The 21,707-nt window shown below is 39.2% G+C and overlaps 5 protein-coding genes across 6 annotated transcripts; 1 reads left to right on the top strand and 4 right to left on the bottom strand.

The window, feature by feature from the left end:
- Positions 1-1,684: 1,684 nt before the first annotated feature.
- Positions 1,685-5,653, bottom strand: cops9 (COP9 signalosome subunit 9). The gene is made up of 3 exons (XM_063912232.1): positions 5,410-5,653; positions 4,719-4,791; positions 1,685-1,879 (listed from the first exon to the last, which is right to left on the bottom strand). The coding sequence occupies exons 1-3, from the start codon at positions 5,470-5,472 to the stop codon at positions 1,842-1,844; spliced, it is 174 nt and encodes a 57-aa protein (XP_063768302.1). The 5' UTR covers positions 5,473-5,653; the 3' UTR covers positions 1,685-1,841.
- Positions 5,654-6,413: 760 nt separating this feature from the next.
- otos (otospiralin) lies at positions 6,414-9,252 on the bottom strand. The gene is made up of 4 exons (XM_063873931.1): positions 7,984-9,252; positions 7,778-7,844; positions 7,273-7,296; positions 6,414-6,897 (listed from the first exon to the last, which is right to left on the bottom strand). Exons 1-4 carry the CDS (start codon positions 8,023-8,025, stop codon positions 6,710-6,712), a joined length of 321 nt encoding a protein of 106 aa, XP_063730001.1. The 5' UTR covers positions 8,026-9,252; the 3' UTR covers positions 6,414-6,709.
- Positions 9,253-9,442: 190 nt separating this feature from the next.
- apodb (apolipoprotein Db) lies at positions 9,443-13,512 on the bottom strand. Its single transcript, XM_063873930.1, has 5 exons — positions 13,397-13,512; positions 12,045-12,178; positions 11,846-11,967; positions 10,552-10,637; positions 9,443-9,946 (listed from the first exon to the last, which is right to left on the bottom strand). The coding sequence occupies exons 2-5, from the start codon at positions 12,153-12,155 to the stop codon at positions 9,714-9,716; spliced, it is 552 nt and encodes a 183-aa protein (XP_063730000.1). The 5' UTR covers positions 12,156-12,178; positions 13,397-13,512; the 3' UTR covers positions 9,443-9,713.
- Positions 13,513-15,309: 1,797 nt separating this feature from the next.
- On the bottom strand, positions 15,310-18,935 carry LOC134883750 (threonine synthase-like 1). The gene is made up of 3 exons (XM_063912152.1): positions 18,700-18,935; positions 17,167-18,548; positions 15,310-16,599 (listed from the first exon to the last, which is right to left on the bottom strand). The coding sequence occupies exons 2-3, from the start codon at positions 18,517-18,519 to the stop codon at positions 15,796-15,798; spliced, it is 2,157 nt and encodes a 718-aa protein (XP_063768222.1). The 5' UTR covers positions 18,520-18,548; positions 18,700-18,935; the 3' UTR covers positions 15,310-15,795.
- Positions 16,336-21,497, top strand: enkur (enkurin, TRPC channel interacting protein). 2 transcript variants are annotated; one of them, XM_063912153.1, is made up of 6 exons: positions 16,336-16,352; positions 19,422-19,510; positions 19,884-20,029; positions 20,106-20,323; positions 20,482-20,628; positions 20,975-21,497. In XM_063912153.1, exons 2-6 carry the CDS (start codon positions 19,431-19,433, stop codon positions 21,149-21,151), a joined length of 768 nt encoding a protein of 255 aa, XP_063768223.1. In that variant the 5' UTR covers positions 16,336-16,352; positions 19,422-19,430; the 3' UTR covers positions 21,152-21,497. The 2 variants fall into 2 exon arrangements, with proteins under 2 accessions (XP_063768223.1, XP_063768224.1); XM_063912154.1 differs by lacking the exon at positions 16,336-16,352 and adding an exon at positions 18,462-18,480.
- Positions 21,498-21,707: the final 210 nt, after the last annotated feature.

Raw genomic sequence — 21,707 nt, 5'->3', positions numbered from 1 at the left:
GCAGAGGTGGAGACGTGGAGATTGTAAGAGATGTTGTCTCATTTGGGGTTTTCCAATTTAAAACGCTTGAAAAATAATTATATATGTCACAGTTAAGGTGTAAAATCAGACACTAGATCATTGTTTTTTGAATGTAACATTTCTCCCAAGCAAGAAAATAAGTCAGAAAGGGACAGAAGAAAGACAGCATCAGGTAATTATGAAGGGGAGCTGAGATGCCACATAAGCACTTCTCAGAGACCTTCAATGAGGGCCAAACCACAGCTTCTGTCTCAAACCAGAACACATGCAGGGGCAGCTGGTCTACACATGAGGAATTTGATAATCTACAGTTTCCTCCTCAGTTTAACTGTGTTCAGGCATGCCAGCCTTGTAAGACGCACACATACACAGACTGATTTTAGTGGGACTCTGGTTGTGGTGCGTGATGCAATATCAGCACATCTGACTGCATTCGCCTGTAATTGCATTGTAACGATCAGTTGCTTTATGAGGTTTTTGTGTCCAGGCCGGATTTTGAGGTTTGATTCAGTTTATGGAGGAATAGAAATGTCCTAACCCCTTTACCCTAATCTTTTGTCACCCCAAAAGTGATTAAAACCTAGATAAATCATGTTTGTTGAGGACCAACTGAAAGCGCATGCATTTTTGTTTGGAAGGTGGCTTACCGAGAACATTTGCTCTTGCAACACACAGGCTAAACTTCCTTTTTTTAAAACTTATACGTATGCAAAGAGAGATAGTTAAATTGAAGTGAGAGGACTGTTATATTGGAGCTGCTTTGAATGGTTTGAGCTTATAACTTAAAAGCCCCTGAAAACCTGGTATCGAATCCTATATTATTCATGAGTGAATCAGCCATCATACATTTAAAGCGTTGAAGATTATATTTAAACTCAGGATTCTATGCTTTATCTGGAAAATCTGGGTTTGATTCTTTCAAATATCGAGAAAAAAATATATGTGACATCACCTTTTGGTTCCAGCACTTTTGGGGTGAACTAGAATGCTGACTGCGAGCTGGGCCAACTTTACCGATGCTCTTGCGGCTGAATGGAAGCAAATCCCTGCAACCTGGCTTCTATAAGAGGGCAGGCTGCTGCAGATGAATGCAAATGGCTTTCAAGTGAGATGTTTTTTCAAATAAATTCACACTGTCATGGTGAAAATGGACTGTACCATCTTTAAACTGGAATCAGCTGCACTAAACAGACTCTTTGGTACTTTTTGTAATATATTAGCGTCGTTTAAACTAAAATGCTGGATTTTTACTAAACTTACACGTGCATCTGGTTTAAGTGGGTTTGCAAAACCTGTGGGAAAATCAAAAGTGAATACATTAACATTTAGATTGCACACTTAAGTTCACACTACAGTTCAAGGCACAAATAACAGCTTTATCATTTTCCCAACTGAATGTTTTTTTTGGCTCGGTATTTTTCTTTCAAGCATTCCCACATTTTTCGCAGCCCCTCTCCTGTCCCATCGTGCCCTAACTGAACATTTAGTGGTCATGTTAACACTGTATCTCGTTTGTAATTAGGTTTGCTAACAGGTGTTTCTCACAGCCCACAAACCTACAATCCAGCCGGGAGCAGATTCAAACACGACAACGCCAAAACCATACTCATAATTTTCCCCAAAGCTGGAATGTAAGCGATCCTCAGAATTCACAGACACCTGGTTTACAGAGACATCTTTTATTTTGTAAAAACAAAAAGTCTTATTTCAGTATGGGGGTGGGCGACATGTGGGTGGAGGGTTCTGTACAAATAAGACACATCTTGTGGTCAGACGAGGCCCATTTTCTTGATTCCTTTATGTACACATTATACGGGTCATCACTGCAGGTCATCGTCATCGAAGAGGTCTTCAAAGTCTGCAGGTAGAAATTAAGAAAGAATAGGACAAAAAAACAAGAACAGGGTTAGACTGAGACCAGCTGTTTCCCACAACTCCTTCATTCTCAACTGCTTGTGTTTGAAATTACACTAAATTACATTTCCTTTGGCTTTTATACAAAGCAACTTACAATAAGTGAAGATAAAAACTCAAATAGAAATGGAATCCTGCAATGACTGTACACACACTTTAAAATGGAAACCAAATCATTTTAGGTCCTACTGCATTGGCTTCAAATAAGCCAAACTTTTTGAGTAGTGAAAAGTGTTTTTTTATGGGCCACAGTGCAGCCAAACAAAGGAAGAATAAAGCTAAAAGGTTTTGTCTGCTGTTTGACAGGTACTTTTTTTTTATCCAGGGTGTCTTTCACTTGTAAATCAAATGTGGCCAAACACAAAGGAACTTCATCCACCGACATTCAATAGCTATTTTATTGAAATAAAAAGTGGTACTTATCATATATTATGACATTTATTTTAATAATGTATTACTAATTATAATACAATTCATAAATAAGATCCCATAAGAGCCTGAAAGGTGATTACTATTATTGTAACACAATTTAAAATGAGCTTTTCTTTTCATGTCAGCATAATGAAACACTGCGTTTACAAGCTCTAATAGAAACAAGCTAATGTATCCGCTATATAGGGTTTATGTTAAGTAAAAATGCACAAAATTCACAGTTTCCAGCTTCTGAATCACTTAGCATTTTTCTGTGATATTAAACCTAGAACTTTTGGGTTTTAGATACAACAAACTATTTGAATATGCAACTGTGACACATATCCTTTTAACAAAGGCTGTGAGTCAGTGGTTTATGTTACCCTGACCTTTTGAGTAAAGTCAATTTGATTTAAAAAGCCCAACATCACAAATCGAAAATATGCCCCAAGAGGCTGAACTTGCCGCTGCTAAAACATTTCAGAATGACCTAAAAGTTCCAAGTAGTTTGAAGCCATTTATTTATTCTGTAAAGTCATTTTTCCGTTGCCAGAACGTCGTTCGGTTGAAACTGATCCAGCTCACCGGCTTTCATAAACTCTTCCTTTCATGTCTTTGTAGTTTCCAGGAAAACAGGACATTCCTCTTTTGCCTAATAAGGGACAGGCACCGAGCCAAACGGCTTGCCCCTTGGCTTCCCATAACCCCTTGCAGCTTTTAACACACGCCACTGCAGCACTGCAGCACCAGGAACTGAAAGTGTTCTTTTAAAAATCTTTTTTTCCCAACATAATCCAAAAGAGTTTTCCATATTTCACACGATTCAGACCTTTAAACACCACCAAAAAAAAAAACCTTCAATTGAGATGTCCGCCTAATTGTAGAGGGGTTCGTCAACCTGCGCTTACAGAGCCCAATTAGGGAGGAAAGACTCTCTGAAATCCAACAATGGTTTGAAATCATCCCCTCTTCTATAATCAGACATTACTCATTACCAGGCTTTCCAGTGCCTTGCCCACCTCTTATTGAATCATGATTCTGATTAGCAAAAGTGTTCATGTATTAGCACATGAGTGGCTAAGGCTTTAAAGTCCCATTACTGCAGTCACTGAGAAAGCACTACATGAAATTACAACTCATTAAGCTGTTTTATTTCCAAATGAAACGTGGCATTATTACAGAACTTTGTGTACAAACTATGAGTATAAAAAAACCCTTATGGGATTTAAATCTCTTGTTGGTGTTCAAGCCACAAGCTAAGATACATGAGAATATACTGAATGGCAGTTTTAGCAGGGTTAACAACCCAAGGGAAATAGAGTGTGTGTGTGTGTGTGTGTGTGTGTGTGTGTGTGTGTGTGTGTGTGTGTGTGTGTGTGTGTTTTCAAAGAAGCTGACTGGCGAGGTGTCCCGCTGTGTTTCAGTCTGACAGCAGCTATAAAACTAACTTTACCATCCTCCTCCTCTTCTTACTCTTTTTCCTCCTTTTTTTCTCCTTTCATTCCCTCCTTTTTAACAATCAGCTCTTTCCTTTTCTAGGTCATGTGCCGCTGAGCCAAAATTGTTTTGCCTGCAGCCGATTCCTCAAGACGGAAAACAGATTAGCTTAGTGTTTTTGTTTTCCCTCAGAGTATGGTGTGTGAAATGGTGTTTACAGGGAAAACAACAGGATGTTTTAGGGTTAATTAAACAAGACTGAAGCTAAAAAATGGATAATGCACTTACAATCCATTTACCATTTCCAATGATTTGGTTTCTCCCATTAAAATGTTTATAATCCTGAAAAACATGTTGAATTAACTTAAGTGAAGAGACGCTGACAGTTCTGTCTTTCACTTAGCAGATGTGTTCAAATAGTTTCGTCGTGTCTTTTAATGTAAGTTTAGTTTTAAAAGAAAGAGGCCAAATGTTCAGGTTTCTCTACATGAGTTAACGAGGCTTCCATTAATCCCTTGATCATTTAATGAGAACTGGGTTTCTCATTTACACGTTGCTACAGATATCACATTAACCACCAAAAATAAGGAATGTTAAAATAACTTTGATTCATGTAAACAGAGCCAAATATTAGTAATAGAGCAAGACGCCAACAAATCGTAAGAGTTTATTATTTTAAGTAGGCACAAGAGAGGTCATATTTGTGACACTTCTCCATCAGATATGACCTTTAAAGACAAAGGAGTAAACTTGCTGGATAAAGAAAGACTTTCGCTTATTTCTGCTAAACTCCGCAAGACTCCTCATTGTATGCAGTCCTGCTGACCGTTCCTGCTATTATGATTCACAAAGACTCACTTAAGTGGTACACACATTCTTCCCAGTGTGTTCAAAAGTAATCATTAAGGGGGGAAAGACAGCAAACTGTGACTTACCATTAAAGAAATCAGAATGCACTGCTTTTTCATTGGCTGCCAGGTCCATTAGCAGGCCGCTGCTGCCCCCTGCCTGTGAACACACAGCAGTACAACCCGAGTCATGGAAATAGCAAAATACACACACACAAAACATCAGGTTAAATCGAAATAAAAGGGATAAAAAAAAGTCTACAAGGGAACAGTCTGCGAACAGAATGGGCAATAAATACTATTTAATATTTTCCAGATCTGGGGCACAGGCTGCGTTTTGTGGCAGGTTGGAAATACCGTCGAAAATCATTTCTCATCTCACTCCTACTTTTAGTAAAAGAAACGTGTCCATATTCACCGGGCATCATTTGAAAAATACAGAATAGCGTAACACTTGACAGATTGTGAGAGACCGCATTTTGTAGAGGGTCACATATTTTAGCACAATGCATACATACTGATAAGAAAAGTATGTTACCTTAGCCGGGTTGTGTTGTGAAAAGCGCTTACGTTATATTTAAATGGAATGCATTATTATAAATACTTGTATTGTGTTATTATTATATCCCGAAATGTTTCAAATCCACGGTTCTAATAAGCAATTGTGTAGGAAGATTAACACAACTTTACAACTCTAACGTAGCTAGGCTAGTTAGCATTAACCATTGTTTTTGGACAATTGTGTTGCAAATATTGTGTTCCGAATGAGTTGACCCACCTCGTCAAGGTCTACATAGGGTCCGGCTCCTTCAGGAAACATCTCGTCCACTGCGGGCTTCATGGTGTTTCCGTATCAGTTCAGCAGAACTTATTGTTTAAAAGATGTTGCTGCTTCGAATTTGTGGCTATCTAGGCTAGCTTTTTGGAGAACGTAAACAAAACAAACGAGTGCAACACTTAATTGTGCCCGGCTTCCTCTGCCGGCTTCTGTCCGCTCTCTGCTTTCAGCGAAAACCAGACTGTAACGTGTAGGCTGATAGAAGCTGTTTCCTTCCAAACAATAAAGTCAATCATTATTTTATTTTTAGCAACATTAACCAATGTTTTGTCTTTCATTTTAACTCCTCATATCAATATGTCTTCCTCCCGTTAGAGGATTCGAAGAGTAAAGCCATTGTTTCTGGGATAAAGCAAAAACTCCCTTTTTTTCATTAAGGGTAATAGAATAACATTACAAATGGGTATGAACAATCAGTGAATACAATACATTTAATGGGAAACATCATGGCACTATTATAGAAATTATATTAACATAATTAAATATATAGCATACAACAACTACACAGGAAGAATATTTTTCAGGCTACACCTTTTTTTTAAATCAGAAATGTATATCAAAGATTAAGTAAGACACTTGTATTTACTTCCTAAATACAAAGATTACATGAAAGTAGTTACCAGAACATTTTAAATTATACTAAATAGGTAAGTCCGTAGGGGCTTGGCTTGGGAATGGCAAGGTCAGCGGTTCAAGTCCCCGAAAGACCAAATGCTACTAAGGTGTACTTGAGCAAGGCACCGTTCCCTACACTGCTCCCCGGGCGCAGCACACGTGGCAGCCCACTCCTCCTAATACTAGGATGGGTCAAATGCATTATGTAAATGTCCACTCTGTGGGATGATTAAGGGTTCCTTCTTCTTCTTCTCTTCTAAAACTTTATGTGGAAGAAAAGAAACTTCTAAATGATTCAGAAAGATTCAGAAAAAAAGACACAAAAATAATAACTTTATAAATCATTTAATAGACATCATTACGTATTTGAACAGTTTAATTAATTTTGTATTCATTATAAAGATAACATACACTGCTACAAAAGATCTATACTCTACACTTGGATTATTTCTTGTCTACACTATCAAGAGTGATATACTTGAGAAAAACAATTAACTATTCACTTCATTTAATTGTTAATTTGGCAATATTACTAATTCTCCTTCTCTGACGTCTGTTACTATTAACTTAGGATATCTCCAGAGTCCCCTTTCTGCCCCCTTCCTCCAAATCCTGTTGTTTCAGCTCAGTGTTCATGGCCCTCATTGGTCTCATATCCCAGGGTGTCTCCGAGGTGCTGGTGGGCAAAGAAGGCCCGGGCCATTTCGTTGATGTGGTTGTAGGCGCCGATAGATCTGAAGTATTCAATGTAGTTCCAGAAGTCAGAGGTGGAGTAGGGCCAGTAGGGAATGGCTGGTGGTTCTTCATATGGCACTAAAGACACACAGCAGGTCAGGGGAGGACATAAGACAACTCAAAGGATAAAGCACTCTTATAATATGCTGTTATATATCACATTCCCTACGTATAAAATGAGGGGTACACCAACCATTTTTAAATGTCTCTTAGTACATTGGAAAATTCCAAGACTTCCTTTACAACAGTCTCCAGAGAAAGAGTGCAACGTTATAAATAATAAACTTATATTGAAGTGAAATACAGAGCAAGTTTATAAACACCTCCAAAAGTGTATCTCTCTGGGGAATTTTTGAATTGCTATTGATGGAAAACTATTTTTACTATCGGAGGCATGTGTTTGTTGCAAAGTTTGAGGATGCTAAAAGGAGATGTGTTATTTAAATATGTTACCTCCTTCAGGGATGACTCTGGCCTCTGTGAGGGGGAAGAGTGAGAGAGAAAAAAAATTAACATTCCCAAACATTCCAAAGCTTCCCATGCACAAAGAAAGGATTCAAGTGTTGGAAACCGAAAAACTGTGCTTCCTCCCAGAAGACTGCTGGATACCTGCTCCCTCCTCAAATATTATTGCTGACTATTTCGCAAGCACACGCAAAAACACACGAGCACACACAACAGACACATACACATAAAGAAGGCATAAAGAATTCCTCCTCGGACAGAGTCCTCTTTGTACCATTGCAATGACTAAAGCAAATGATCTCCTATAGATGCAATAATCTGTAATCAAACAAGATTCATATACAGCATTTTTAAAGCATATATTAATTATATTTACTTACAGGTACAAACTTTTGCTGCACAGAGACAATAAACTTCAGTATCAAGATATCAATTGTTGCTTTTTAGCAAACCCCAATTAATAATCTTACAGATAAAAAAATAAGAAACTCACCACTGAGATGACAGGCAAAGAGGCAGAGGAGCGCACCAAGCCATACCAAGAGCTTCATCTTTCCTTCCTAATTACAACATTTTAAAATGATGCATTTTAATGCACTTGTTATTCATTAGTAGACATAATGATTCAGTATTTAGATCAAATATATTTTCTCTTAGATACTACAGTTTTATGAACATAAATTATATTGAGATTTTTACCTGCAAAAGGTTTGTGAAGCCGTGCAGAGAGATGCTGTTCATTCGCTGGTGGACTGTGGTCTGTGGTGTGGAGCTCAGAAGAGGAAGAGCCAGTGGACCTCCACCATACACACACAAACACACACACACATGCAAACGCACATAGCCAAACCTTTCCCAGTTTACACTGAATTTACCCGAGGGGCAAGTTTATTGGGTCTGAAAAGTACAGCCAATGCTGAAGTCCCCATTCTTTCTTAAGGCCAGCAGGAAGTGACTATAATGCTTGCAAACAAAGTAAGATTGTCAAAGAAGTCTATAAGAAAACTTGATAATACCTTGCAATGGGGTCACACAAGTCGCAACACTAAATTCGGCCAGGAGCGGGGCCATAAAAGGGAATTGTGATCAAAATGAATGCAAAGTTTTAAGATTGGTATGGTTGGACCAAGGGCGGCAGATATTCCTTATGTTGTAATTTTTTTAAATGTTACTTTTATTTGACCATAGGTCTCATCGAGAACAATATTCTCTTACCCCAGAGAGTCCTGGCCAAACACAGTCAGACATAAAGGGGTATATCTGGCATTTACTGTATGCCACAACTTTTTCTCCGGTTAAGCGCTCTGTTTCAGACACCACAGTCAGCTGTTTTATACCGATGTTCCGTTTGCTATATATAGATTAGCATCCCAATGAATATTAAAGTTAACAAATACAGATGCACTTTGCTAACCTGGATAGCAATAGCATTAGCTGGTGACTTAGCATTTGCTAGGCCAACAGTACCTTGCATCATCGCACCTAGCCCCTTTACCTTCTTCTATACAGATATGGTCAATTCTAGCTCCAAAAAAGCATGATACCAAAATGCTAAACTTGAAGCATCAAAATAGAGCTCTCATAGGTCAATGTGAACTGCTTTTTTTATAAAGTCAATTAGATAGAGGATTACTTCCTTGATGTTTTTCATGTGGTTTGTTTTTTTCTCCTGTAGGACCACATATGCCCTCTTAATAATAATGGTGTGAATTTATAATTGCATGTTTGTCTATGTAGCGTCGTTCTTATGAATGCAGCTCAAGGCCTGACTCCTCCCCCAACCACTCCCCTAATTAGAGCAGGGTATAAAATGCACCTGCTAGCTGTTGTTCTTTCCCTTTGGCTCTGCTTTCATGGTCGGTGGCTGTTTCCTTGCAGCTTGTCCTGCTAACCGGAAACTAAAATATTTGTATGCCTCATGGTAGACCATTTTTAACCTTATTTTACCATTGCTTTTCTCCCTTTTTTGCTCAGTTAAAGTCCCTCCAATGCTCACCACATTAAAAAACTGCCTAATGAACATAGTTTTATTATCCATTGATCTAACCCTTTTGTGTTTTTTTCTTTGTGATCAGCAAGGATATGCTTTTTTTATTCCAACATTATATCTTTTATAAATATTTTTGACATCTGTAAACAGCAGATTGAGCGAGATGTGTCATGGTGGATAGAAATGTTTTAATCAAAACCAACCATAGTGAGATATTTTTGTTGTAATAATCACAATAAAAGGTACAATACAATAGCTTGAACTACAAAATGAGCTTCATACAAGATTATGTTATCAAATATTAGTCATTCATTGTACATATTGTATTAAGATCAATGTTGTAATTTTTATTAAATATCGGTCTTTAAAGGCAGCAATACAAATAATGATGAAGGTTGCTGGTTACGGTGCAATGAGGGGGGGATATCTCTATGAATCCCTAGTTATCCTTGCAGCCCGTCTGATCTGTGGCCGTCATCTTGGACAGGTCCACCCCTTCTTTGATCAGCAGCTCTTTGGCATACCTCACAGTCTCCGCTGGCAGGAAGCGTGAGCGTCCAAGGATCCAGGCGTAGTCGAAGTGGAACAATCGTAAAATGTCCGTGCAAGAGTACACAACGGTCAAGCTGGTGTAGTCAGTGGTCACAACCCAGTAGGTGCCGTAAGGAGCAACTGCGAGCAAGAGGTACAAGTAGAACAGTATAGACGTTTTTTATATACCTTAAAATATATATTGTAAGAGAAAGAAACATCTTAGTTTTGTGAATAGAATAGATTGATATTGATCCTGTTAATCTTTGGTAAAAGGAATATATAGTTAAATATAATCTTAAATTTGCTTCACGTTTTTTAGGGGAGAATGTGTCATCTTTAAGTGCAACTTCCATATCCATTTCTTTATGCAACTTCTAAACATATGTGTCTGAAGTTGTTTTAACTTTTACATTGCTATATAATTTGGATTAAGGACAGTATAATCCGCATACTGAACAACAGCATATGAATACTTGAGATTAGGAGTCTATAGCTGTGCTGGTGGCTCTATGAAGCTATGTGTTGGTTATTCAAACACGATGAGCTCAAATAAACTCAGTGGAGAGGGGAAAGTCTGCTTTTTTTCCCCCATGGGAACCATAGCATAATTGTACTGATGATTATTGTCTCATTATAATCTCAAAAGAACATCAAAGACTAGTAAACTTGACAAAGAAGAACAACACCAGATTAATGAACCAAATATGAAGAGGATAAAAATGGGGCAAAACAGATAGACTTACAATAAGAGAAGCCAACTCCAAGTTTGGCAGGTTCTCTGGGGTCTGGAATCACTGCTGTCCCTTCTGTTGCTTCCACCTTGCCTTTACTGAGAGAGAGAGAGAGAGAGAGACCGAGGATCTATGAACTTTTTCAAATAAATTTGAGGATCCATCTTAAAAGCAAAGTACATGTTTGAGGGACAAACAAGATTAGATTAAAAGACAGCTTCAAATCTCCATCATCTCCCAGCATACAGAGGGTTTTCAAGTTGTTTGACAAGTAAAATTGCAAGTTTCCTTCACTCAAAGTACTAGATTAGAGAATGATCAAAACTACTTTTATGATTTATCTTGGAGAGCTGAAACAAAGTTTCTTTGAGTAAATTCATGTTTTGAAGGCAGCTCTTGAACTTATAATTTTAAGTTAAATGACCCTATGTATTTGTACAGTGTTTCCTGTGTGCTCACCAAAGAACTCAGACACACACCTTTAGAATTTATCACACCTGATAAAGTGAACTTCTAACCTAAATCATGTGTATAGATTAGCTCATTAACCATCCAAAATTAAACAGTCCTGATATTCAGAAAAAGAAAATATGTGCAATACATACTTTTTTGAAGCCTATAATAAATGTAGAGATGACCTATAGTGGTGGTAGAAGATGGATTACCGGTATGTAACCTCATGACAGAGCTATTTCCCTGTCTCCAGTCTGTATGCAAAGCTAAGTATAGGCCAGTGGGTCAAGATTAATATTTACCTAACAAATATGTGGCAGCTGGTGCGGTTAGGGGGCCGGCTGCTGGAGTGGTAGGAGTGGCTCAGCCGGAGGCCAGACAGCTGATCGGGATCAGGTAATCAGGCACTGATTAAAGTCATGGTCTTAACCTGGTTCTGTGCTGTTGCAGTAGACGGGGGCCTGAGTGAGGACTGTTTCCCCTCGCCCGCAGGACGAGAGCCACTAACCGCCAGTACCATTGTGAAAGTACTGTTCTGTAATAAAGATTTTATTTTGTTTCAAAGAACCGAGTGGTCCTTCCATCATTGGGAACGTAGGTGTGAGCCCGAACGCTCACAGTGGCGCCTGAACAGGGACCTGATGGAAGGCCACAATAGGAACATTTTTTAAAAAATCTATTTGCAGTAAGACGGGGAATAAGCACATTTCCAAATATGATGAGCTTTATCTGGAGTCCGATAGAAAATAAATAATAGTGGGTTTGTTTTCAAGAGCCTCTAACGCTGAACATGAAATGAAGTGATAGGTCAGGTCTTAACCACATGCAGTAATAAATATCCTTGGATACTTACTAGAATCCGCTGTTCAGCACCTGAATGGTACTATCCTTCCTCACGGCGTAGTTTGCCTCGATGCACTTCCCTCTCTCGAAGGAGGCAGGCAGCCTCTCGATCTCATACCACTTGCCCAAATACTGTTAGCAGAGAGGTTCCATTAGTTCTGCGTAGTTCAGTGAATGAAATTTGATTGAATATTTTGATGGTTTTTTACCTGTTGAAGCTTGAAGTTGGGCTGCACTTTGGGATTGGGACAGGGACCCCAGTGATAGGTCTGTGCTGACACCAGTGGAGCGAGCAGGAGGAGGAGGTAGATGGCAGACATTGCTCCTAAAAGTAGTTACAGCTCTAGAAAAAAATTAAGAGACCACATTATCAGTGTCTCTGGTTTTATTATTTATAGGTATGTTTTTGCATTAAATGATTTATTTGTATTTTTATGGTATTCTATAAACTGCTGACAACATTTTCTGTGTTGGAATTCAACAGACACTGGAATGGCTGCCATACATGTAGAGATAAAGATTTAAGAAATATTTGAGAGGGAGTGGTTTCCAGAGCTGTAAATATGACAGCTAAATGTACTCTGTAAAGGCTATAACTAAAAGCCTCACAACCAAAACTGTACATACACAGACACATTTTTAATCAACTTTAGTATACTACATTGAGTGCACGCAATCTTGTGTTCATTAAAATCCCAACTTTTTTCAAGCTTTATCTGCACTCATAGTTTTTGTGTACCCTGGCTTTCACATGCTCAAGCTATCCAAAAGTAAAGTACTCATTACCCAGAATTTCAACATATATTATATGGATCCTGTATTCTGGCATATAAACAGTAGCAGAAAATGGAAATTCTCAAGTGTAGTACATATAAAGTAATAAATCAGAAGTCTACTTAACTAACCTGAATATCTGACTAAACTTTTAGTTGCCGGGTTGACTTGTTGGTAATGTATGCATCAGGTTTTAACAAAAAGGAAGAACATGCTGAGCAAAAAACATGTCTTTCTGCTTCATCTGCTTTAAAAAAACAACAAAAAAAACTGTCTGTCATGAGTCTGATTAATGCTATAGGAGAGGCATACGCTTTTAAACAAACAGTTATTGTAACCTAACTGAAGTCTGCCGAGGGGGTTGACGTTCTACATTTCTTCTCTATTGTTCCCCATATAGGTAGAAGGTTATGGTTTTGTGAAACAAGATAACTCTCTTTCTTTTTTGTCTTATAACACAAGATAACATAAGGTTGCTTCACCTGTTCTTCTGGTTTCACGTAACAGCTTTATACAAGGTTTCATAATGAGCTATTTCTTTCAGTAGGTGATACTACTGTGTAAAAATAACAAACAAATGACATGTAGTAGTTGCATTAATAGTTAATTATTGCTAGTTGATAGAAAACATTTTAATTGAATTTATGTGCAAAATATAGATTTAGGACCACAGAGGACAAAATCAAGTGATGAACAAGGTTTTATACTGCAGAAAATAATCAGTGTTAAAGAAAAACTTCAAAACATTATAAAATAAAATTCAGGCCATGCCATAAAAAGTACTTACCTTAGGTGTATGAAGGATAAAGGTGTCAGGTGGATGTCTGGTGGAGGCTGCCGCTGGTGATATGAACTGCGTGGAGCTCGGCTCAAACACAGACTGGGAGTGTTCCAGTTACATCACTGCAACAAAAAAAACAAGGCAGATTGTTAGCTAATTGTCATCATGCGCACATTCCCCATTGAAAAATGCAGAGGTTTAAATATGTCACTTGTTTAGTTTCCACAGTATTTTTTTTTTTTATATCATTAGCACAATGTTCTTTATAATGGAATTTCATTTTTACATTTTAGAATGTATCTTTATATTTTTTGTTTTCTTAAAGTTAATGGTGTAAGGTTTTATTTGGTTATATTGTTGAAATAAAAATGTATGTTGTATTGGCGTGATGGCAAAAGTTAAAGCTTATATTTTCTGTTCCCCTATTTCTATATTTTTCTGTACTTTTAAGTTGACTATTTTTATTAATATTAATAATAGCTCCTGTCAACCACAGTGTCACTGTCTACTACTACCACATAGTTGAAAAAATCGATCAAAATCTCTACACAAATTGTATAACTTTAATCAATTAATATGTTATGGAGGCAAAGAACATGTAGGCTATGTAGGCAGGGGTGTAGACAATGAATTACATTTGAAAATGCGTTTGTTGTGTAATCATACTTTTTTAAATAAGTATATATTATTAGCTGTGATTTGTTATATTTCCTCATAATAAAAACAGTCTCATGAACAAAAGAGGCTGCCGATGCCGGAAGCTGCAGGTGTGTTCATGCTGCTGCAGGGAGGCGGAGCTTCATGTCCACAGGGGAATTTAGAAACATACCTGTCCCACGAGTCAGGGGTGTGTCCGGCCGGGATAGCACTAACAGTACTCAACACTCACCAGACCAGCGTGTGTTGTTGTGTTCATACAAATGGGCAAAAAGGGTGTGTGACAGTGTGAGGCATCTATAATACAAAAGCGTTTAACTTGTAAACGGTTTACAGAGCCATTTCCAATCTCTGTCGTAGACTCTTATGTGTACTTATTATTTATTACACCCTGTACAAGAACGCGTTGCTTTTCACACCATGTGATCCGATCGTTGTAGATACTGGGGGATGCATCACGCACCGAGCATAGTTATTTTTCACTGAAGTGGGTTATAAGTCCACGCCCTCTTCCATAACCAGAGATAGAAAGTAATTAAGAACAATTACTCAAGTACTCTACTAAAGTACATTTTCAGATACGTGTATACTTAAGTATTTCCATTGTACGCCACTTCCTTCTCCTAGACTACAATTTACAGAGGTAAATTGTGTAGTTTTACTCCACTACATTTATTTTGTACCTTTAGTTACTTTACAGATTTGGATTAATAACGTGAAATGTAATCAACACAGACTTTAGTTACACCTGGAGTAAATTCACAAGTGACCCTGCAGTATATAAAGTAATTAAAACTAGCTCCACCCTTAATGCAACAATAATTGTACTCAAAACATATGATAAACTATTCTGAAATGGGCCAGTCTGCATAATGAATATTTTCAGGTACTTTAAGTATATTTTGAGGCGAATACTTTTGTACTTTTACTTCAGTAACATTATGATTGCAGCAATCCTAACATCAGGGGGTACAAGTTTAAGTAATAAGACGAAGAGGTAAATAGACAGGGAATTTTCCTGTCTGTGTAATACAGAAATGAGCTTTAACACCCTTTTTATATCACTATTCACTTCTTTATTTGACCTTCTGACCTAGCAACAGCACTGTTCTTGTACTCGTACTGCAATGCTTACACAAGTATTATAACACAGCATTGACCAAAAGGTAGACAACCCCATCTAGTGGGCCAAGGCACTGGGTAATGATGTAAAGAGATTTTTTTTAAATCATGTAGGCTCAGGCACAATTTGTTTGTTGCATCTTTTTATTTTAACACAACTGTATTATGCTTTAAAAAATCTTCAAGGAATGAAGAGTACATGATACCATAGGACATATGAACAAAGTACTGTTCATGAATGCATAGTAACAATAACTTAAAGGGGCACTATTATGCTCATTTTCAGGTTCATAATTGTATTTTCTGCCTCTATTGTGACATTTTTCCATGCTTTAATGTTTCATAAAGGTCTTTATTGTTCTCATACTGCCTGTGCCGCAGGACCTCTTGTCACCCTGTCAGATACCAGAGCCCAGTCTGTTCTGATTGGTTTGGCTGGCCAATGTTGTTGTGATTGGACAACCGCGTCACACCTAAAACTTTCACGCCAAATGTGTTGGAGCGTTGGAAGAACGAGTGATACATAGTGATGTCAGGGTGTGAACATAGGATGTGGTGAGAGTGAGAAACTAAAAAAGCATAATAGAGTCCCTTTAAGGTGGACATTCACCAATGCTAAAATAGTGCTACATAACTTTCAAAAAGGACTTCTGTATCATGTTATCCACTTCTTCAACTAACGCACCATAATCTGCCTGACACACAGTGTGTTCCTTCCTGCTGCTTTCCTGCAGGCACTTCATCAGGTCTCTGTGTATTCCAGGTCTGGATGCAGAGGACCCGAGCATCTTCAGCTGCTCAACAGGATCCTCTGGAATATTTTGGATTTGTAATGCTTTGAACACAGCGGGAGCAAATTTCCCATAGTGAGCGGTGGAACAAAGCACCATGGGGCATGAAGCGTCCTGCAGCCTATCAGCTACCACTTTAGCCACGGCGGTGTGTGTGTCCATGAGGTAGCCTGTGTGTGTGTGAACGCTATGGATGGCGGCCAAGCAGTCTTCCTCAGAGCACCAGCCAGCCAGCACTTCCTGCTGAATCCTGCCAAGAAGAGGCTCAGGAACCTTAAAGTGCTGCTGTCTGTCTAAGCGTGTGAACAGCTCCTTGACAAGTAGGCTGTCTCCGTCCGAAACGTGGTGGATAAACCTCTCCATGTTGGAGGATTTCAGGATATCTATGGCAGGTGAGTGGGAGAGCGCCAGAGGCCGCGCCCGGAGATCGTACTCGCCTGTGGTGATAAAGTCTGTAATGATGCGGTTGTGGTTGGACGCACAGATGATCTTTCTGATCGGGATCCCCATCTGCTTGGCGTAGACAGCAGACATGGCGTTGCCAAAGTTACCAGAGGGGATGCAAACATCAATGGGCTCCCCGAACTTGATGACTCCGTCTCTGCATAGATCCAGATAGGCTGAGGCATGGTACACCACCTGCAAAAGGAGATGTTAAAAATAAAACGGGATAATAGAAAGAAATTATGGCAAAAGCTCTTTCTAGATCACAATGCAGATACAGATAAATACAATTCTACCCCCTTTATTATAGGAACTATTTACCTGAAAATACACACTTCCCTCTGCACCCTGATTTGGTTGAAGGGTGTAGTTTCGTGGAAAGAAAATAGTTCATACATGAAACAGCTCACAAAAAGGTTTATGGACTATAGGGAGCTCATGATTTGTGTATAAAATGTTGCTGTTGATTTTGTCTTATTATTTGTATCGTGCCTGGAACACAAGACATGTTTACAGTTGATATATTGGACCCACACAAAAAGAAACCAGACTGATAAACAATATTCTTCCTCACTGGTTTGAAAGAAAGTGTGTATTTTGGGTGAACTTTCCTTTTAGGAAATAACTCCAAACCACTTCCTGGAAGGCTTGAATAGAAACGTTGTTAGACATCACAACTTTAGTTACACCTAGGCTTCCCCTGGTTTTAAGTCAAAATGTCTGCCATGAAAAACAAATATATATATATATATATTTACCCACCTGTGGCAACAGTCGGGCCCAGTTGATGGAGTTTGCGGTGCTGAGGACGGTGCTGTACTCTACAGCAATGTGACCCGTCAGCCCGGCCTCCCCAAACATCCTCTTTATGCTTCTCTGACAGAAGTCAAAGTCTGAGAGGATGCTGACGGCCCTGGCGTTGCCCTCCCTGTAGCTCGTCATCTGAAGCTTCTGAATCTCGCTCACGCCTTCCTCTGGAAAAAACACCAGCACCCCGGTCCTGTGTGTGTCAGAGCCACTAAGACTGCTGAAGCCACTGAGCACCGCACTTCCTGTGTCTCCAGAAGTAGCTACCAGAATAAGGTAGTTGCACATCTGTGGGAGGCAGTAAGCGAAGAGCTGCGGCATTAGCTGCAAGGCGAGGTCTTTAAATGAGGCAGTGGGGCCATGAAAAAGCTCCTGAATATACTGATTGTTGGTGAGATGTTTTACAGGTGCTATTTCCTCGCTAGAAAAGTTTGACCCATATGCCTTAAATATCATTGTTCTTAAATCCAAAGCAGGGACATCTAATGGGTGTATGCACTTTTCAAGTAACATTAATGCTCGTTCTGGGTATGACTTGTGAACTAATCTCACCCATTCACGAGCATCAATGTTTGGGAAGCCATTTTTAGGAACATAGAGTCCTCCATCTGTGGCCAGACCCTCCACTACCACATCACTAAAGAATGTTTTTGAATCCACGCTGTCACTCCTGGTTGATACAAAGGTTTCTGAAACGTGGTTCTGATATCTCTCCATAGCTTTCAACACCTTCTCTGCTACTTCCTCCACTGTGTCCCCTGTTCCACACAGCACCCGCATGTCAAGCCATCTCTCATAAAACTGTTTCCTGTAATGCAGAATGTCCCTCATGGAAGTCCCTGTCTCCTGTCCCACGATCCTGTTCACTTTCATCCTGGTGAGTCTCTGTATGATGTCTTCACTGTCCACGTCCAGAAAGATGACCAGTCCAGACTCTTTGATGTGCTGCATCGCTGCAGTGTGCAGAGGGTTGGAGCCTGTCAGGGAAACAACACAGCCTGAGGCAGAGAAGTTACACAGAGCCTTGCCTTCTTCCTCCAGGAAACGCTCTCCGCCTACTGCTGCCAGCTTTGCAGCCACAGGCATCTTCCATGTCGTCTCCAAGACATCATCATCAACGTCGATGACAGGCAGTCCCAGTCTGTGGGCAACTATCCTCCCCACTGAGGTCTTCCCTGCTCCAGGGGCACCCATGAGCAGGATGTTTCTGTCTCCCAGCAAAGAGGCTTTGGTGGAAAACCATGATTTTGATGTTGAAAGAGGACTCAGGTAGCATCTGACAGCTCTGAGTGCATTCAGTAGACCCATAAGGACTCAAATGACAGCAGCCTTTCCTCCTGTGAAATGTAAAAGTGAGGTTTAATACATATTTGTGGAAGGTAACTGGCCACTTCGTGGTTCGTGGCTCTGACTTTGGACTTGTGTTACAGCCAGAGTAGTTAACGTTACGTGTTATCATAAATGATAGTAAGTGAGCAAGACACTCACGTGAAATGGTTTCTTTCCGTACTTAAAACCTGAAAATATTGTTTGTGTGGATTCTGTGAACTAAACTAAACAGTTTGTTAGTACGGGGAAAGCACCATGCTGTACCACACGTTTAGCAGGACTGCTAAAATAAACAACTACAGTAAGCCTGGAGGGACAAAACTGATCAGATGTCGAAGCAGAGACGGTATAAATAATATTTTGTCACAGTCCCACACATTTGTGGTTGTAAAAATTATACAACACGATCATTTAAAGTTGTATTTGTGGTGAAATAAAATTCCAATTCGATAAAACGTTCTGCATTTGCGGTAATTATCTGCGCGTATGAGTGACATTTGTGCTACATTCAAATGCTTCTCAGAAAGTTGTTATTCAGTGTACCGTACCTGAATAAAAAGGGGGGTCGTTAGAAATATAATGAATAAGCTTATATATAAAATGAGATGTTAATGAAGTCTAGCTGACAAGCCAAGCAACGTTGGTGAACTTCACATGTGGACAGCTCGGATACCTTCAATTTATCGCTTTACCACTGTAAAGAAATGCAGCATTCCCTCTTTTAGTTACCTGGCAACTATGCAACAGCGTGTTGTCAAACAAATCTCACTGGACCAAGTTTTTCTAGCGTTAGCTAATGTTAGCTCGGTAAAGTTAACTAGTTAAGTCCATTAGCGTTAACTGCTGTGCATTTTATTGTTCTCCTTTTTTCCTGCTTGAAGACCTTCAACATGTCTGCAGCTGTATATCCCCGAGAAAGTGTCTACAATCTCATTCCAAAGGAAGAGGTTCATCCGCAAAAAACGCAAAGGTAGCCTACTTTAAGAGCAAAATAGAAACCGAAATGCTGCATTAACGCAGGCTAGGTCAAATGAATCTAGTTGTATTAACGTAAATATTGTAGACATACGAAGCAATGACATGTGTTAAGCTTTGGAAATTGGCCACAAACGATTAAATGAGGCAAGCTGATGTCTGGCTCATAGACTAACGTGGTCCTTTTCCAGAAATGTATATAAATGATAAAGGCAAAATAAGCATTTCATTGTTGTTGTCTGATTAAACTGCAGTCTATAGATATTTATTTTTTATGTTATTTATGACTACATATAAATAAAGCAATTGTATCTCTCTCTTTATCCAAAATAAATAATAATTGTCTCTATTTTTGCCTGAATCTGAAGGTATGTGTCCAAGTACAGGCCGACAGTTGTTCTTGAGAAGAAGTCCACCCAGGATGCAATGAGGACGATGGGACCAGCAAAAGTAGAGGTACCAACTCCGGAGAAGTTCCTCAAGAAGCATTCAAAAGAGCCCAAATTACCTGAAAGTGAGTTCTCCTACAGACTATTTGAACAATGTGCAGGGATTCTATAATTTCACTTCATATTTATTTGTTTATTCAGACACACAGAAAGTGGTTCGTAAGAGCTGCACTGTGAGGAAACCAGCTGTTCCTGCAAGGACAGACATCCCCCCTATGGGCTTCCACACCAATAGAGACTTTATAAGGACAGCTACAGCGGTGCCAATGAAGCCCAAGCCTACATCTGTGGACACCAGTAAGGGACACAAGCAGCTCCTTGAGAATTCAGGACTTATCCCCAAATACATCAAGAAAAAGGTATTTTTTTCCACCCAACAAAAAATCTGGGAATACTTTTTTGCTACATCACATCCGAAAAAGTAAAGAAAAATAGTAAATTAAACCTTTTATTGAAGTCCATCCATTGGTGCTGATTTAATTAGATTTAACTTATGGCGTCCTTTTCCTTTTTGCAGGATTATGGAGAAGTTCCTGAGTATCTGCTGCAGCGCAATGAAGAAGAGCAGAGAGCTCAGGAGGAGTATGACGAGTTTGTGAAAGAACAGAGGGAGCAGGGAGCCATGAAACATCTGTCTGATGAGGAGAGACATGCCGTCCTGGAGGTACACCAACACACGGCTGCATATTTCTCTCCCTGAATCAGCAGTTTCACTCTGGAGGTGCATCGGAATTGAATCGTATGATTTAATATCTTTATAATGTGTCAGTAAAACAATTTTACGTAGCCCTAACAAGTCAGGATAAAATGGCTTATGCATGATCATATAGATTTTTGCCACGCACGACAGAATTAAGACTAATATTACCAAGAATGTTACGCACAATGATTGTGTAATGTAACACAGAAAACAATTCTGATTTTAATGGCTATATAAAAGCTGTTAATCCTGACATCTGGCATTATTAAGATGATTTTAATGCGTTTCCCTCTGTGTGTTCACCATGCAGGGCCTGAAGAAGAATTGGGATGAGCTGCACCATGAGTACCAGGGCCTGTCACTGGTCACAGACAACCTGTCCAAGAAGTCCCGCAGGGATCGTTTAGAGGTGGCAATGAAGCAGCTAGAGAATGACATCAAACTCATTGAGAGGTTCAAGACCATCTACATACCCAATTACAAATAAGACAAACAAATCTTGATTAAATCAGATGTACTGCACTGTATGTCTTCACACTCACTCCTTCAAATATGACATGGGCTTTAGTGAAGTATAATTCTGTGTTGGTATATTTTTGTGATCTGATCTAAGAAAAAAGGTGTATTTTGTGAAAATACTTTTGCTGGAGCCATAATGCAGTTTGTGTGTTTTATTTTATCTGCATAAGTTAATGGTAACCTGCAGTTCTAACAGTGTTTGTGTCAGAGCATGACTGACATGAATACATTGTTCACTGAATGGAAACAGACCAGCAATGTTCTTAACGGTGATTATGTTGAACTATAAATAAAAGCATCGATAGATTCAAAGATATCGACTCATTGGACATTGTTTGTTAGACTGGAACAAGTTCTCCCGTCCTCAGTGGCTTCAAGTTTAGATCATGCTTAAAAGGCACTACAACTTTAATATATCTGCCAAAATAAAATTGGCTTCATGAAGAGCTGAACCGAGTGTATGTTGCCGAGTGCTTTCGTTGTCCTGCAGCAGCCCTTTATGCGGCCACAAGCCAGCATAGCAT

Source organism: Eleginops maclovinus, chromosome 21, assembly GCF_036324505.1.
Source record: "Eleginops maclovinus isolate JMC-PN-2008 ecotype Puerto Natales chromosome 21, JC_Emac_rtc_rv5, whole genome shotgun sequence".
Lineage (NCBI taxonomy): Eukaryota > Metazoa > Chordata > Actinopteri > Perciformes > Eleginopidae > Eleginops > Eleginops maclovinus.
This window is presented reverse-complemented; position numbering and strand designations above follow the sequence as displayed.

Bases quoted from the DNA above. Each gene is read 5' to 3' on its own strand.
- apodb (XM_063873930.1), bottom strand. From the start codon at position 12,155: ATGTCTGCCATCTACCTCCTCCTCCTGCTCGCTCCACTGGTGTCAGCA. The intron at 11,968-12,044 runs GTAAAAAACCAT...CTCTGCTAACAG, and splicing joins CCAACTTCAAGCTTCAACAG to TATTTGGGCAAGTGGTATGA. The intron at 10,638-11,845 runs GTAAGTATCCAA...TCTCTCTCTCAG, and splicing joins GTGCTGAACAGCGGATTCTA to TAAAGGCAAGGTGGAAGCAA.
- enkur (XM_063912153.1), top strand. From the start codon at position 19,431: ATGTCTGCAGCTGTATATCCCCGAGAAAGTGTCTACAATCTCATTCCA. The intron at 20,030-20,105 runs GTGAGTTCTCCT...TTGTTTATTCAG, and splicing joins AGAGCCCAAATTACCTGAAA to ACACACAGAAAGTGGTTCGT. The intron at 20,629-20,974 runs GTACACCAACAC...TTCACCATGCAG, and splicing joins AGAGACATGCCGTCCTGGAG to GGCCTGAAGAAGAATTGGGA.
- LOC134883750 (XM_063912152.1), bottom strand. From the start codon at position 18,519: ATGGGTCTACTGAATGCACTCAGAGCTGTCAGATGCTACCTGAGTCCT. The intron at 16,600-17,166 runs GTGGGTAAATAT...CTCCTTTTGCAG, and splicing joins GGGCCCGACTGTTGCCACAG to GTGGTGTACCATGCCTCAGC.
- cops9 (XM_063912232.1), bottom strand. From the start codon at position 5,472: ATGAAGCCCGCAGTGGACGAGATGTTTCCTGAAGGAGCCGGACCCTAT. The intron at 4,792-5,409 runs GTGGGTCAACTC...GTGTGTTCACAG, and splicing joins CCTATGTAGACCTTGACGAG to GCAGGGGGCAGCAGCGGCCT. The intron at 1,880-4,718 runs GTAAGTCACAGT...TTCTACCTGCAG, and splicing joins GCATTCTGATTTCTTTAATG to ACTTTGAAGACCTCTTCGAT.
- otos (XM_063873931.1), bottom strand. From the start codon at position 8,025: ATGAACAGCATCTCTCTGCACGGCTTCACAAACCTTTTGCAG. The intron at 7,297-7,777 runs GTGAGTTTCTTA...TCCCCCTCACAG, and splicing joins CTTTGCCTGTCATCTCAGTG to AGGCCAGAGTCATCCCTGAA. The intron at 6,898-7,272 runs GTAACATATTTA...GTGTGTCTTTAG, and splicing joins CAGAGTCATCCCTGAAGGAG to TGCCATATGAAGAACCACCA.